Source organism: Pinus tabuliformis, chromosome 9, assembly GCF_031772625.1.
Source record: "Pinus tabuliformis cultivar Carrire ecotype Pingquan chromosome 9, CPIR1, whole genome shotgun sequence".
In the NCBI taxonomy this organism is placed as follows: Eukaryota; Viridiplantae; Streptophyta; class Pinopsida; order Pinales; family Pinaceae; genus Pinus; species Pinus tabuliformis.
In genome coordinates this window covers 1,618,465,213-1,618,479,586 of record NC_142307.1, presented here as the reverse complement: position 1 = coordinate 1,618,479,586, position 14,374 = coordinate 1,618,465,213, and the positions used below count along the sequence as shown (strand labels likewise).

The 14,374-nt window shown below is 41.8% G+C and overlaps 1 protein-coding gene across 1 annotated transcript in view; it reads right to left on the bottom strand.

Annotated features, from left to right (window-relative positions):
- Window positions 1–352: 352 nt before the first annotated feature.
- Window positions 353–14,374, bottom strand: part of LOC149154997 (alpha-dioxygenase PIOX-like) — a 129,684-nt gene continuing 115,662 nt past the window's right edge. The window contains exons 6-12 of the mRNA XM_089444283.1: window positions 2,538–2,671; window positions 2,108–2,327; window positions 1,862–2,001; window positions 1,477–1,704; window positions 1,136–1,338; window positions 756–999; window positions 353–662 (exon numbers count right to left, since the gene is read on the bottom strand). Of these exons, the coding sequence (XP_089300409.1) occupies window positions 353–662; window positions 756–999; window positions 1,136–1,338; window positions 1,477–1,704; window positions 1,862–2,001; window positions 2,108–2,327; window positions 2,538–2,671 (1,479 nt within the window). The remainder of the gene's footprint in view (window positions 663–755; window positions 1,000–1,135; window positions 1,339–1,476; window positions 1,705–1,861; window positions 2,002–2,107; window positions 2,328–2,537; window positions 2,672–14,374) is intronic.

The following is a 14,374-nucleotide window of genomic DNA, read 5'->3' as shown; positions in this document are numbered from 1 at the left end:
TGCTTTGAGTGGAACTTTTATTTATATCAAGCAATTACACATATCAGTTACTTTTCTAACCTGGGAAACCACCCTAAAAATAAAAGAACTCGTAGGTCCAAAAATCGTTGGAACTTAGCCCACATACACCATCCGGCCGCATTATAAATAGTTTTAGAAAAAAGAAGTGCACTATAATTATGTAAAACATAAACCATGCCCATATTGCAACACGATGCAAATATGTAACGTAGACAATATCAAATGACACGATGTAAATATGTAACGTCAACAATACCAATGATAGGTAACGGATATAACATGTTGTTAGTATTTTGTTGGTAACCAATTACACTCACCGAAACTTTTGCTCTTAGGTAAAACGCACACGATGAAAGAAAGAAAGAAACGGGGAATAAAGAGGTCTCAGTAATATCACGCAGAGACACACAGTAACACCTAGAGAGAGACGAAGATAGAGGGGCGTGTTGTTCTTGGGTTCCGGGGACGCATTCCACACAGAAAATGCACTCGATGAATTCATCCTTTTCTCTACCAACTCTGGATGGTGACGTTTCAGCATGTCTTTGAGGCCCTCTGTGTTGTTTATCCATGCCATCCCCACCTCCGTATACACTTCTTTCTTGAAATCACTCGTGAAAAAGCGATCTGCCTCCAATCGACTGCAATCGACATATATTCACAAACCACATCTTACTAAATGAATGATAAATTTTCCGGCTTTTTTTTCCGAAGAATGGAATTTATTTACCCACCGTGATGCCATGAGCAAAAAGATAAAGAAGACCGTCTCGCTGATGGCAAAACCTTTAATCTTCTTCTCTGCCATGAGGCCGACCTGTAGATCTAGAAGTTCAACGTCGTTATCATAGACCTCTTTCAACATTTGGATGGCCTCCTTATCGTCTGTGAGGTCTTCCCATTTTGAGATGGGAATCATCAGCATATTCCACTCGAATGCATTGTATCTTGCTATGCTCCTCTCCCTATCACGATAAACTGAAAAAGTACACTCTATCAAATCTGCTACTTCACGTTTTAATTTAACAAATTTAAAATAGGATGAAATTAAAAGAGAAAACCCATGAAAAAAAAGAAGAAGTGCAACCAGTAACTAAAGTAATAAATTTCTTACTCTCCAGTGCGGGCATGTCTACAGGATATGGTCTCTCATTTCCATCGGGGTCCTGAGCGACGATGCCTCTCATCCATAGAGGGTAGTTCCACAGATTAAGGGCCCCACAGGCTTGATTCCCCATTGATACAATGTGACATTCCTTACCAATATCTGATAACGTTTCTTCTCCTGGAATTCCTATTAGTTCCTTCATCTCTATCCTGTGAGTCACATGAATGGATGACACCGGATATTTAACTACTATTTGCTTTCATCATAGTCTAAAGTTCAAACTAGTTCCAAAATAACCAGAATGTGAACAGAGTTCCAATCTAAGTGATGCTGTAAACTCAACTCACTCTTTGAGAATTGGAGGGGTTTTGTTGTCCACTGGAGTGCCATGAATGTCTCTGACGAGGATGCTGTCTGGCAACAGACTGTGCATTCGATAGACACCCACAAATTCCTCAGTCAGAGAGTATGGGACCCCATGATTCTGAGGCTTCGGCATTCCTATATAGCCGCTCAGAATAGAACTTCCAGTGTGACCAAAGATGTTCTTCACCTTCTTACCCAATAACCCATACCTGCACATAGTGAAAGCTTCGTTCATTAATAAGAAGAAAGCCTGTATTTAAACATTTATAAAAAATATGAATTCCTTTATGTTTTAGCTCTGATATTTTAGCCCTTTGCCTTAAATTTCAAGATTGCAAGCTGTGCAAAACAATATGTAATATGTACCAATTGGCGTTCATTCCAGCAAGGAGGGTGTCCGTTTTGATGAGTTCCACCGTCCAGTCAATGGTGTGGATCTTGGCTATCACGGCTGAAGTCACTAATCTTGCATGGCGATACAAATCCTCATCGCTCATACAAATATAGTGAAGCAGCATTTATAAATTAGTTGACCAAATTATATTAGTCTGCAATGAGATTGATCTTAGTGCTGAAATATTCTCTAACATGAGAGCTTCTGCAATAAAATATAATTACCTTCAACATGTCGCAAACGGAATTATGTTCTTGGATAAAGAGAGCCTGCATAACCGACACCCTTGCCCATGAATTACGATCATCTCCAGAGAGGGCAATTCCGTCGTTGTCATGAAGAAGAAGGCCATCGTGCCCCAACTTCAACTTACCATCTTTGAATGTTCTTAGTTTTTTTGATTCACTCGCGTTGTTTCCATACACTACACTCCCATCCCTCTTTATTTATGTATAGCATGACAAGAGTATATACATTTATATATATTGTGAGACACCTTCACAATTTAGAGGATTTATAGAGAGATAGAGCGTTTAGTTTATGTATAGCATGACAAGAGTATATACATTTATATATATTGTGAGACACCTTCACAATTTAGAGGATTTATAGAGAGATAGAGCGTCTAGTCCAGGCAGGTTTTCTTACCACCAGGTGGTCCTCCTATTTCGTGGTCCTGTTTTGATGTCAGAGCTGCCAGTAGGTATTGCTTTGCCTTCCAAGAATTTGAACGCCTTTAGCGGACATTGCAGTGCAACGTTGGGTGGGGCGCTTAACTTTGCCTGAAAAACCATGAATTAATGTTAATGTTATATAATTTCTCGTATAAATATATGGTGTTTTCTATTTGTCAGATGGGAAAAACTGTGATCAAATGTGTGGCGACTTGGAGACGCGCCCAAGTTGGGCAAACGACACGACCGTGAAACGAAGGTTGGAACCAGAGGTCGTAGAGTTGGGCAGGCAGTACTACGTGCTATTCACACGATTTGGGCATTTGCCAAGAGTTGGCAAGTGGGACTGCGTGTGGGCAGGTGTACATGGTTTGGGCGTTTGCGGACCAAACGAAGAGCGAACCGGCAAAGACGTGCGACAAGGCGAACGACAGGTTGGTGAGTCGTGTGGCGACCGTGCGGAGGTGCCAACGAGCTGGGCAACCGAGTTTGCCGAAGTTGGAAATTTGGCTAAGTATAATTTGGGGTTTCTCAAGGACTTAGTCTGTACTTTGTAAAAGTGGAAAAATTATATATATTGATATTCGGGCAGACTCATATTACGGGGAGTTGCCCCTCCCTTTATACTGTTGTGCATTTCTCTTGTATAATGCTGTTGATAATGAATGTGTATGGGTATTCATTGGTATAAAGGAACACATAATAATACTTGGTAACGAAAATAAAACTAAGTATGGAATGCTAAGGCGTAGTCTACAATCGTGAGTATTGGTGAAAAGAAAACGATTGGTAGTGCTGCACCTCACTATAAGCGGTTGAAAGACTACCGCAGGTGTAGGGGTGTGACAGGTGGTATCAGTGCTCGGTTGGAGCAGGTGAGCAAGGTTGCTCGTGACGAAGTGACAGTGGAAGCAGGTACTTGCAGGTGAAGGAAGTTGGTTTCACATAAAGTGGAACAAGGGCCAGTTCATGGTTGCAGGGAACTTGGTGAAGAATGGTGAAACAAGTTTAGCAGAGGTGAAGCTTAGTGCTTGGGCCAAGCTGAACGACAAGGCATGGCAGGTTTGGAAGAATGCGAAGGGAAGTTCTTGCTTACCTTATAAAGGTTGAAACGGATGAAGGAAGAGAACCCCCAGATTCGAAAGAAACTTGAAGTCTTGGAAAAGAATGTTGAAGACGAACTTCTTCAACTTGGTTGGACAATGAAGCAAGGTGAAATTGCAGATTGTGCTATCAAGGAAGAGGAAGCGGTGATAGTTGAAGATGTTGCAGATATGACAACGGTGGAGGATGAACTTGAGGATGATCAAGTTGGACCAGGATTGTGCAGTTTGCAGACATGGATGGATGAGGAAACTCACATGGAGGAGCCTCATGATGATGATGTAAGTATTATTGATACTTGTGTTTCACTTGAGAATTTGGTAGATGGACCGTATGCAGGGAAGGGCAAAGACAGTTTGCCGTTGCTAGGGAGCATCTTACCATGGATGTCTATGATGAGACCTTGTATGGAGAAGCAAGGATTGTTGATTGTTGCAGGACTTGTTGGGGTTGTTTGTGACCTTATGATAGAAGGTGCAAAGGCCCGTGACAAGGGAGGAACATGATGATCATTGCGGAGGATTGGGTCATGCTTTAGCCACATGGAGAATTGGTTAAGTGTCGAGCATGACTCATGGATAGATTGGAGAAGGGCACACACTTGAGGTATGATGATGCTTGGGTGGACTTCTCATGGCCGAGACCAAGAGATAGTCTTGGTGGAACCTTCAGTGGAGGAGCCATGATGGAAGGGACTTGTGATGTGATGATGATGATATGGTTGGGTGACCGAGTTCACTAAACCGAAGATAGCAGACTTGGATGAGATGACCGATTGTTGTGATGGGTCTACTTGGTTGGACTACATGGGCAACTTGAGTCATGGACATCAGGTTGGAGACATGGAGCATGGCAGTCTTATGCAGGGACATTATGCAGGAGCACTTGTAGAGGTGTCACTTATGGGCATCCAATGAGGAGTGCCAAGGCAGGGATGTTGTGCAGGTAGATTTGCTAGTGTGACATGGAGACTTATTATGAGCAGATGGAGAGGTTGTGCACTTATGTACAACAAGGCCATGGACTTGGATGGATTTGTGAGCAGACTATGGAGCATTCCTACTACATGAAGAGCTGAGGCATCTTGCAGAGACCTTTGGGCCGAGACTTGTATGCCTGCTGAGATGTTGGTTGGAGATGACTTATGGAGCTCATGATGACATAAGATTGTTGTGACTTTTGGGGACTTCATATATGGTGGACTTGGAGACACTTTGGAGCAATGGAGTTACAACGATGATGATGCCTTGGTGGCAACACTTGGGCAGGGGTTGAGCCGAGACTCAACCACTTTTGATACATGGGAGCTAATTGATCTATGATCATGGGCAGCACATGGATAGATGAGACAGGTGTATACTTGTTTCTATGGCAGACTTTAGAGATGACACATTGCAAATATGATGGAGGTTGCTTCATGGATCTGGATGTGGCACACCGAGAGTTGGAGATTGATGAGATGATCTCTTTATATGGAGGAGATACAAATATGGATGATGTTGGGATAGATGTGGCTAGTTTCATGCAGCACATTGGTACCAAACATCATGGCCAACATGTTGCAGATGAGATGACGACTACTTCATGGACCTAAGCATGGCTTACACTTGTATGGAGATGGATTCTTGATCGATTTGATGATGTGACAGGATGTTCTGAGAAATGACTGATGATGGCATGTGGATGTTCACTCTCATGGTTTGAGCATGGCAGTTGGACTAGCTACCCAACTAGTTCAAACATGGGTGCATGCAGTGTGCAGAGATGTGTTAGCATTGTGTTGGAGTATCATGGTAGCAGTTCACATGATGACACATGATGAGGTCGACACGAGATGTTGCAGTGGGCATGTAGCTTGGATGGAGGGACCAGCCTTCCATGATGGAGAGCAGCATGTGGAGATTGTGACAGGGTGATCGATGATCATGGATTGAGATGATCTCTGATATATGACATACCGATGAGGTGTATACCTTGGTATGGTGATCTTGGTGACAGTTGGTTACCAGGGCAAGACATGATGGAGATGATGGTTCTACATATGATGTAGAGATGTTTAAAGTGTGTGGGGCAGTTGACATCATGGATATTGATGATCTTGGTGGATGGCTACCGGGATGATATGTTGTCAAGGACGACAACGACTTCAAGTGAAGGAGGATGTAACGTCCTATGATTCTGCCCGAAGTGCGACTGCGGGTAGGCAAGGTGCGCGTGCGGTTGAACAGGTGAACGAACAATGTGCAAAGTGCAGTTGGAGGTTATGCGAAGTTCTTTTGGAGGTGCGAAAATATAATGCGCACATATGGAGGGGAGAGCGAGCATATATATGCATGTAGCATGGAACGAAGACTTAGGAAGGCCGACCTATATCGCATGGAGCCGACGATATGTTTTGGCATGTTTGCGATGGCATTTGGGGCGTTGGGTGAGTCGGCTGGGCAGCCAGACTTCACCCACGCTTGGATATATATTGGTGGAGCGTTTGCTCTCATTTGCAAGAAATCAACTCACTCTACATCCTTCACTCATATGAGAAGTGCGCAGTTCTAAGTGCACAAGTCTAAGAGGAAAAGGCACAGAATCAATATGCGCCCATTCTTGGGCGGGTGAGCACGGTGAAGCGCGTTTGTGGTTGAAGTCTTGGGTAGGAGCGCCCGATGGTTGGGTGAGGCGTGCACAGTGGATGTGTGGTGCCCAGTTTGTGCAAAGGCTTGGCGTGGGTGTCTTGGCAACTCGGGTGAGTACCCGCCCATCGTGCAAGTGTGCACGAAGACTTGTTGGTGTGTTGGGTTGTGAACGGAGGTGTGTCTCGGGTAGAGGCGCCCGTGTGTGATGACTTGGAGGCACGCCCAAGTTGGGCAAATGACACGACCGTGAAACAAAGGTTGGAACCGGAGGTCGTAGAGTTGGGCAGGCGTTACTACGTGCTATTCACACGATTTGGGCATTTGCCAAGAGTTGGCAAGTGGGACTGCGTGTGGGCAGGTGTACACGGTTTGGGCATTTGCGGACCAAACGAAGAGCGAACCGGCAAATACGTGCGACAAGGTGAACGATGGGTTGGTGAGTCGTGCGCGACCGTGCGGAGGTGCCGACGAGCTGGGCAACCGAGTTTGCTGAAGTTGGAAATTTGGCTAAGTATAATTTGGGGTTTCCCAAGGACTTAGTGTGTACTTTGTAAAAGTGGAAAAATTATATATATTGATATTCGGGCAGACTCATATTGCAGGGAGTTTCCCCTCCCTTTATACTGTTGTGCATTTCTCTTGTATAATGCTGTTGATAATGAATGTGTATGGGTATTCATTGGTATAAAGGAACACATAATAATACTTGGTAACGAAAATAAAACTAAGTATGGAATGTTAAGGCGTAGTCTACAATCGTGAGTATTGGTGAAAAGAAAACAGTTGGTAATGCAGCACCTCGCTATAAGCGGTTGAAAGACTATCGCAGGTGTAGGGGCATGACAATTTTCCTCCGAGAGAGCAGCTTGGTAGCAACTACCATGGGATGTGGCTTTAGCAACTGTTTAGTAAATGCACATGTAATTTATTTATCAGATTAATGACATGTGAAAAAGAAACAATGTTGGGTGGGATGGTTTAATAACCTTATCATGCTGAGGAGAAGGCAACAAGTTTCGCCCAAAGAACGCCCCTTGGCATCCTGTTTCAGGATAGAATGGGTCATCATAACTTCCATCAGGAGTTCTATCCACTGCATTATATCTTCCTCCCTGCACTGCCGTAGTTCCCACATAGATAAAATTATAACGCTGGTGCAATGACCACCTTATCTCCAGGTATAGGAGTCCTAGGCAGATCGGCAATCTATGCCACGCGTAGAATCGATCCACCAAATGTATAATCTGCAGATTACGAGAAAAAGAGAAACATCAAAGTTCATAACCCCTCATTCATTCAATATTCTACATTTACAACATTTCATTTCATGGTGATACTTACTAGGAAGAGGAGCCTGCCTATGAAACTCAATCTTGAATATTGGGAGACGAGGTTCCGGTCAAGCAAGAATATATGGCATCACAATGCTCCCTCCAACGAACCAAGCAAACCTATGATCTCAAACAGAATACAACTACAATTAATACGCAAGATCGAAGAGGAGGGGAATGCTCTCTGCGCTGGAAGAAAGAACACTAGAGGCCTTTATATAGAGAGCTGAGACCAGAGTAGTCGAAACCTAGAATGGAGTCATTCAGAATTCCATTTTTTCTGTTAGGTAGAATGGAGTGACTTTATTTTCTCTGGGTGAACGTATTTTTATCGACCTGACCGGTTTGAATTTTATGATTGGCTAACGTATTTTTATGCAGGATCTTTATTTCACAGACAGCCTCCAAAATATTTAAAAAATATTTTTTCTGCCATTAACCACGTAGTTATACCGAGTACTATCCCTGCCATGTTCATAAATGAAAATAAAGCTTAGAGACTATCTCTTTTTCTTAAACCGTAAGTAGTAAATGTTAAGCAATGTTATGTAACATACAATAAGCCAATTATATATTGAATATCATTTTATAATCGATTTATTACCTGCATTATGCATTATACTTATCCCACATGCATAAACTTACAAATGTGATCGTCAGCCTCATATCGTCAGCTCCTTCGCCCAACGTGAATTCCGCCAGCGACGCAGGCGGCTCCGCGTTGTTGCCATTGCATAGGAGCGCCCCCTCCTCCTCTACCCCACCTCCCCGCATTCGTTTGCAGCTCCGCGTTGTTGCTATTGTACAGGAGCGCCGCCCCTCCCCCGCATAAACTTACAAATGTGATCGTCAACCTCATATCGTCACCTCCTTCGCTCAATGTGAATTCCGCCAGCATCGCAGGGGGCTCCGCGTCGCCGCCATTGCACAGAGGTGACCCCATGCAGTCGCCGGTGGGGCATTTCCATCTTCCGTACTCATCGAATGTGCACAATGTGCCTCTCCACACGCGGCCCGACCATCCACTAGGAGCTTCAACTGTCATACTCTACCCGCGCCCGCCTGGAATTCCAACCATACAGTGTACTCGCAACTGTTTATTAGTGTAAATGACGACGCCCACGTTCCTGCCACATTCAATAACCACATCACCTCAAAATTACGTTACTCATATTTCTAATCAACAATATAAGTTACAAACATTTAAGAAGGTAGTTTAGTTTAATTGGTTGTCTGATGTAAATAAACAAATAATCTACTGCCGGTCCCCAATAAATCCAGCAAAACAGAAAACGGAATATTGTAGTTTAGTTTGCTTGCCGTCCCAGAATAAGGTTTTCCTATTTAATCATCCTTGTACATATTAATGGAAAAATTGGTTGGTATAAGGATCGAAGAAGAAAGAGAAATGGAAATTCTCCCTAGAGTGGAAATCGTTACAGGAACAAAAACGATGAACCACTCTCAACTCGTAGATGATATTCTCTTCCTTGATGAAGCCTTGGTGAAAATATCACAAAGATTCAAATTAACATTAGATCATAATTAGAGTCCTTGATAAAGAAAATAAATAACGACAAAAGCGACATATCTAGTTGGAATATCTCCAAGTTTACCTTCCACAATATTGTAAGAGAGATGGTATTCCTAGTTCAAGGTCATTGGAAGACATTCATATTTGGGTATCCCTATAGTGCTCACCCACCCAAGAATCTCATATTAGTCCCCCATGCTTAACATGATCAATTGGGGAACCTAGTGGCACAATCTAGTAGATTGGACTATCCTTGTAAAATGTATCATCATGTCCGCTCTAGTCATTTTCCTCAATTCAACTGCTATAACCCCAATGCAGTTCACACAATCTTTACGAATTTAGAGATTAAAATTAAAAGAAAAATAAATTCCATCTAGTCAACTATAAAATAGTTCATGGTCCCTTAAATAAATGTGATTTGGAAATAATAGATCCTATATTGTTTAATCAAGTAAAGGGAGCCAAGCTCTTTATGGAGATATCTGACAAGTAAAATATAAATAGTGGTAAGAAGTTCTCTGGCATAGATACTTTAGAGAAAAAAATATTAGAATCTTGGATGCTTAAGAGCCAATGATATTTGGATTCCCTATTTAGTATCTCCATAAAGCATTCATATCTCCACCCAAAAGCATCTCACATGGATTCTAGGTATCATGAAACCAACCAAAGTATGGGAAGAGAATATAATGGGTTTCCATCCCTTTCTTTAGGGATTTTCCTTCAACACATAAGAGTATAGATATTAAATCAAGGTATCAAATTTCTCTTTGATCTTTCTGAATGGGAAAAATCTAATAGCCCCAAGGGTTAGCTCAATTGGTCGAGTTCTCATCATTAAAGCACCTCGGTAATGGAATGTCACGTGGTCAATTATCCTCAATGTTCTTGGGGTTAGGCTCTGCTAATGAGTTGGTGGGAAATGACCTCTTCGAGTGGATATGCCTGGATAGTTTCTGTGGATGTAACAACCACAGATCTTGAGTGCCCGTGAACCACATAAAAATAAATAATAATGGGATAACTCTAATGAATTTAAAGTTGGAAATTAACTAGAGGCAAGTATTTAAATCCTCCTAACAAGTTATGCAATAAGATGAACTAGCATTTATCTCAATAAAGTGTGCATCTCCCTTAAATAAATGAGCCAAATATTGAAGAGGATGCCCCCCACACCCCCAAGGGGGAATCTATTTATGAGCATTGAATATTTGAAATATTTAGGTAACCAAAACCTATCACCCCATTCCCTCATCTAGAAATTAGTTGAAGGGAGATATTGATCACCACATATCCATATCTCCATTTGGATTCTTGCTCACAACAAAATCTTTACTCATGACAATCTACATAAAGGAGGATTCCATGGACCCTCTCTTTGATACATATGCAAATGAAAAGAGAATTAGTAAAGAAGTTATTTTTTGAGAGTCAGTTCATTGCAAAAGTGTGGAGGACAGATATTAAATATCTTGTAAAACTCATTCACCCATGCAAGATACAAGAGAAATTTCATTGACTTAAATACATCACTATCTTAGTTTTGTGCATAAGAAACCTCTTTTTAAGAGTTATTTGATGGTGTTACCTAAGTTCTTAATGTGGAAATATATATATCTTGTAATAAATACATATTTAAATAGGTGCCCCACATCCATAGCAATGATATCTGATGAATTGATCCAAAAAATGTGTTCAATCTAAAGGTTGAAAAAAAAATCTTTCTATAAAAATTACTTTTCTCTAAGTTCCTTATGAAATTTAACTCCCTCCTCCCACATCTACCCAAGTAACTGGCCAACCGAGGTAAACATGTGATGAGAGGCTACTATGATATGATTCAACCTCCTAGGTTACCTTAAGGAAGTGGAATCGATTGAAACACAACATACAAACCTTCCACATCAGCTACAAGACCCCTTAGAACCATCCCAACACTTCAAGTAGCTAGCCCCTTGGTCCCACTGATATTTTGATCACTTGAACTCTTGAAGCTCTCATGCTATAGGCCAGCGAGCGTCCGGGGGGCTCTAGATGCTCTCATGCTATAGGCATGCCATCGTCGAGGGACTATTTTTTCCAGTCCTGTGCCAATGTCCCTGGGATTTAAGCCACTAGTTCAGGCCCATAGCTCAATTCACTGCACAGAATTCAATGACATCTTCATAGCAATACAATAACAGGGAAATAATGATGCAAAAGCAAATCGTTAAACAAGCTCTTAACCATGCCCCCACTAGCCATGATAGGCATTTCGTCAAACATATCACAAATATGTAATCTAAAGGTGTAATCAACATATTTAAGCATAGGGATCTCATACTTATATGAGAATCGCTAAGAAACATTATTCCCTCTTATCAATTTTTTTATTATCATCTATTAGGTCATAGATACATTTTACATTCATTTACAAGTAAAAAGTTGATGAGATCCATAAATAGCCATTGTCATAAAACACATACATAACCAACATAATAGTAGCAAAAATACCAATGAAATCACAAGCATATGATCCACATATAAACCAATATAATACTCCTAGAATTACAAAGAGAAATAACCTTTCATTAATGATGAAAAATCCAAACCTTGGATGGGACTACCACGTTCCACCTGACCATAGAATGGATGAGCCAAATCTCTCTTTAGCCATTCATCCTCATGCCATATTCCAAGCATGAATGTGGGACTCAAACCGAAAGAACCAACCAAGGCATACTGAGGCTAAACCATCTCACCCTCATCAATAGAAATGAGCCACGTGTGGGGACGCACATTATGCACATTCGACAAGGATGTAAGAGGGAAATGTGCCACCGGCCCCTGCGGGGGGTCGCTCCAATGCAATAGAAACAATGTGGAGACCCCTACAACACTGACAGAATTCACATTGGGTGAAGGCGTATCTCTCAAATTGTAATAACATTCTGGACAAATTTGTCAGCTACAATATATTTCATCATCTCTACATAATTTGGATGCGAAACCTTATGAAAGTTCTTTCCATCTAGTCAGCCTTTAGTTATTCTTTGTTCTCCTTGTACAACTTCTCTGCTGCATTGGTCACAAGATTGTAAATACACTCGAATTTGTGTACGACTCTCTTCACAACAAAACACATTTGCAGTTAGCGTGGAAGCCAATATGAGGAGGAGAAGGCATGATGTTTTTATTTTCCATCAGTTAACTTGTTGACAACATCCACAGTGTCATCCAAAGTGACGTCAGACAATACCCAAGTTTATCCTATGATTAGAGCCACTCAGCGTTGTAATTTTTTTTAATGGGAAATGATGTTATGATGGATATTATTAAGTTTGACAGTGTTTATTTTGAATTTTTAGAATTTTAATTTAATTAATATTTTTTTTTGTAAACTTGGTGGTGCTTCCTCTATTTATATTAATTTTCCAAAATTAGAAACTTCCATTTGCTCCAGGTGGCTTACCTGCCCGAAGGAAACTAGATAGCCACCTGTCTGCATTAAAACCTGTCCAAAATTTGAAAAGGTTTTTTTCTATCCATCTAGTGACATTGTCTTTATTGTCTATACTACTGTTCAAATTAAACAAATTAAACAAGTAAAAGCATTTCATCAAAATTTTATTAGAATTATACTGGACCACTGCTTCAATTCTCATCCAAGGATATTAATGGGGTTGGTGCTTTGGCACTGGAGCCAAGAATCTCGCTCCTCTTCATATCTTGTAGTGTCTGCTCAATTCTTCCCAAGGCCAAGTTGTTTCTGTAAGTTTGTATCTGAACTGTTGCAATTTCCCTGAGGAGTTCAACCCTGACTAGATCCTTTTCCTTGGTGTTCTCCTTTGCCTCTATTCCACCACTCGCTGCTTGTTCTTGATTAAGGGTCATGGCCCATGCCACCACATTCTTCATGACCCAATACTGCTGTATTGTTTGTCTGAAGAGGGAGTGACGACCTCGAGAATTCCCTGGATCGGGAACCATACTTTCCCACTCCTCCATGGGGATGTCTTGGTTCTTTATACTGTCATTAAGTTCTCGCTCCCAACCAGCAATTTGGGCTCTGATGTCCGGTGGGTTCCCTACCATATAGGTGTCAATGAGGGTTTTCATATGTTCATTACCTGACTTTCTCCCTCTTTTCCTTTGTTCTTTGTTCGAGCCGCTCATTCCTTCTGCCATCTTTTTATCTCGCTTGCCTCTCCTGGTCGCCATGTTACTACCTGCCTACCTGTTGCTGTCTTCTTCTTGTTGTTCTCTGTCTTCCTCACTGTGCTGGGCGTAGTGTGAGGTGAGACCTATCACATAGTCATCACAATTATCAGCCTTATAATAGTTAAAAAAAACAATTTCCCATTTACCTATGTCCTTTTTGTTATCCCTTCCATTGCCAGAATTAGTTTCCTTTGAAATTTCTTTCGTAATGCCACTATTCCTCTCAAGGTTATGGGTTCTTTCCTTTCTTGATTTTCTCGAAGTTTTTCCCCCACAGCAACAAATGGCACCCGACTTGCCTGTCCTGGGCATTCACATGGTTTCTTCCCCAAGTAAGGTTGGTTTGTTGTTCCTCACTTCCTAGGGTCTCTCAGGTTTGGGTATGTCCTCCCTCAGGGTGTTGGCCCTATATTTCTCCCCTAGAGGTTTCTTGTTTCCTTGATTCTCCTTTTTCTCGATTCTTTTTACTCTTCGAGGTTCTTCCTTGTTACCTTCTAGTTTTATCCCATAGTTTCCTACAGGGGTGACTATAGTCTCGCTTTGTCTTATTTTGTTTCAAGCATTTGCCATGGTGTAGACCTCTCCCATCCTAGGTTCTAGTCCCTCCCACCTTAGCTTCCTACCCTGGGTTTTCATAACCTTTTCTACTGTTTTTGCCCGACCAGGGTCGTGGGAGTGTCTGGGTACCTCCTTGCCTGACTCATTCCTTTTCCTTATCAAATTTCCTATATTCCTACAGAGATTCATCCTATGCCTTACAAAGCTAGGGGCCAGAGGAGCAACATACCAACTTTCAGGTCTGATGTCGCTTTCATCCGTAGGTTGGATCATCGATCTTCGACCACCTTTTCTCTCTCTGGCTCTCGTCTTCGTCTTCTGCATGCATATAACTATGCCCTGATCTCCCTTATGGTTTATGCCCCTCCCCTTCCTGTCGTTTACCTTTGATGCCACATGTCTATCATTATTTCCCGCACTAATCCCTACGCCATCACCTCAGAATGATGAA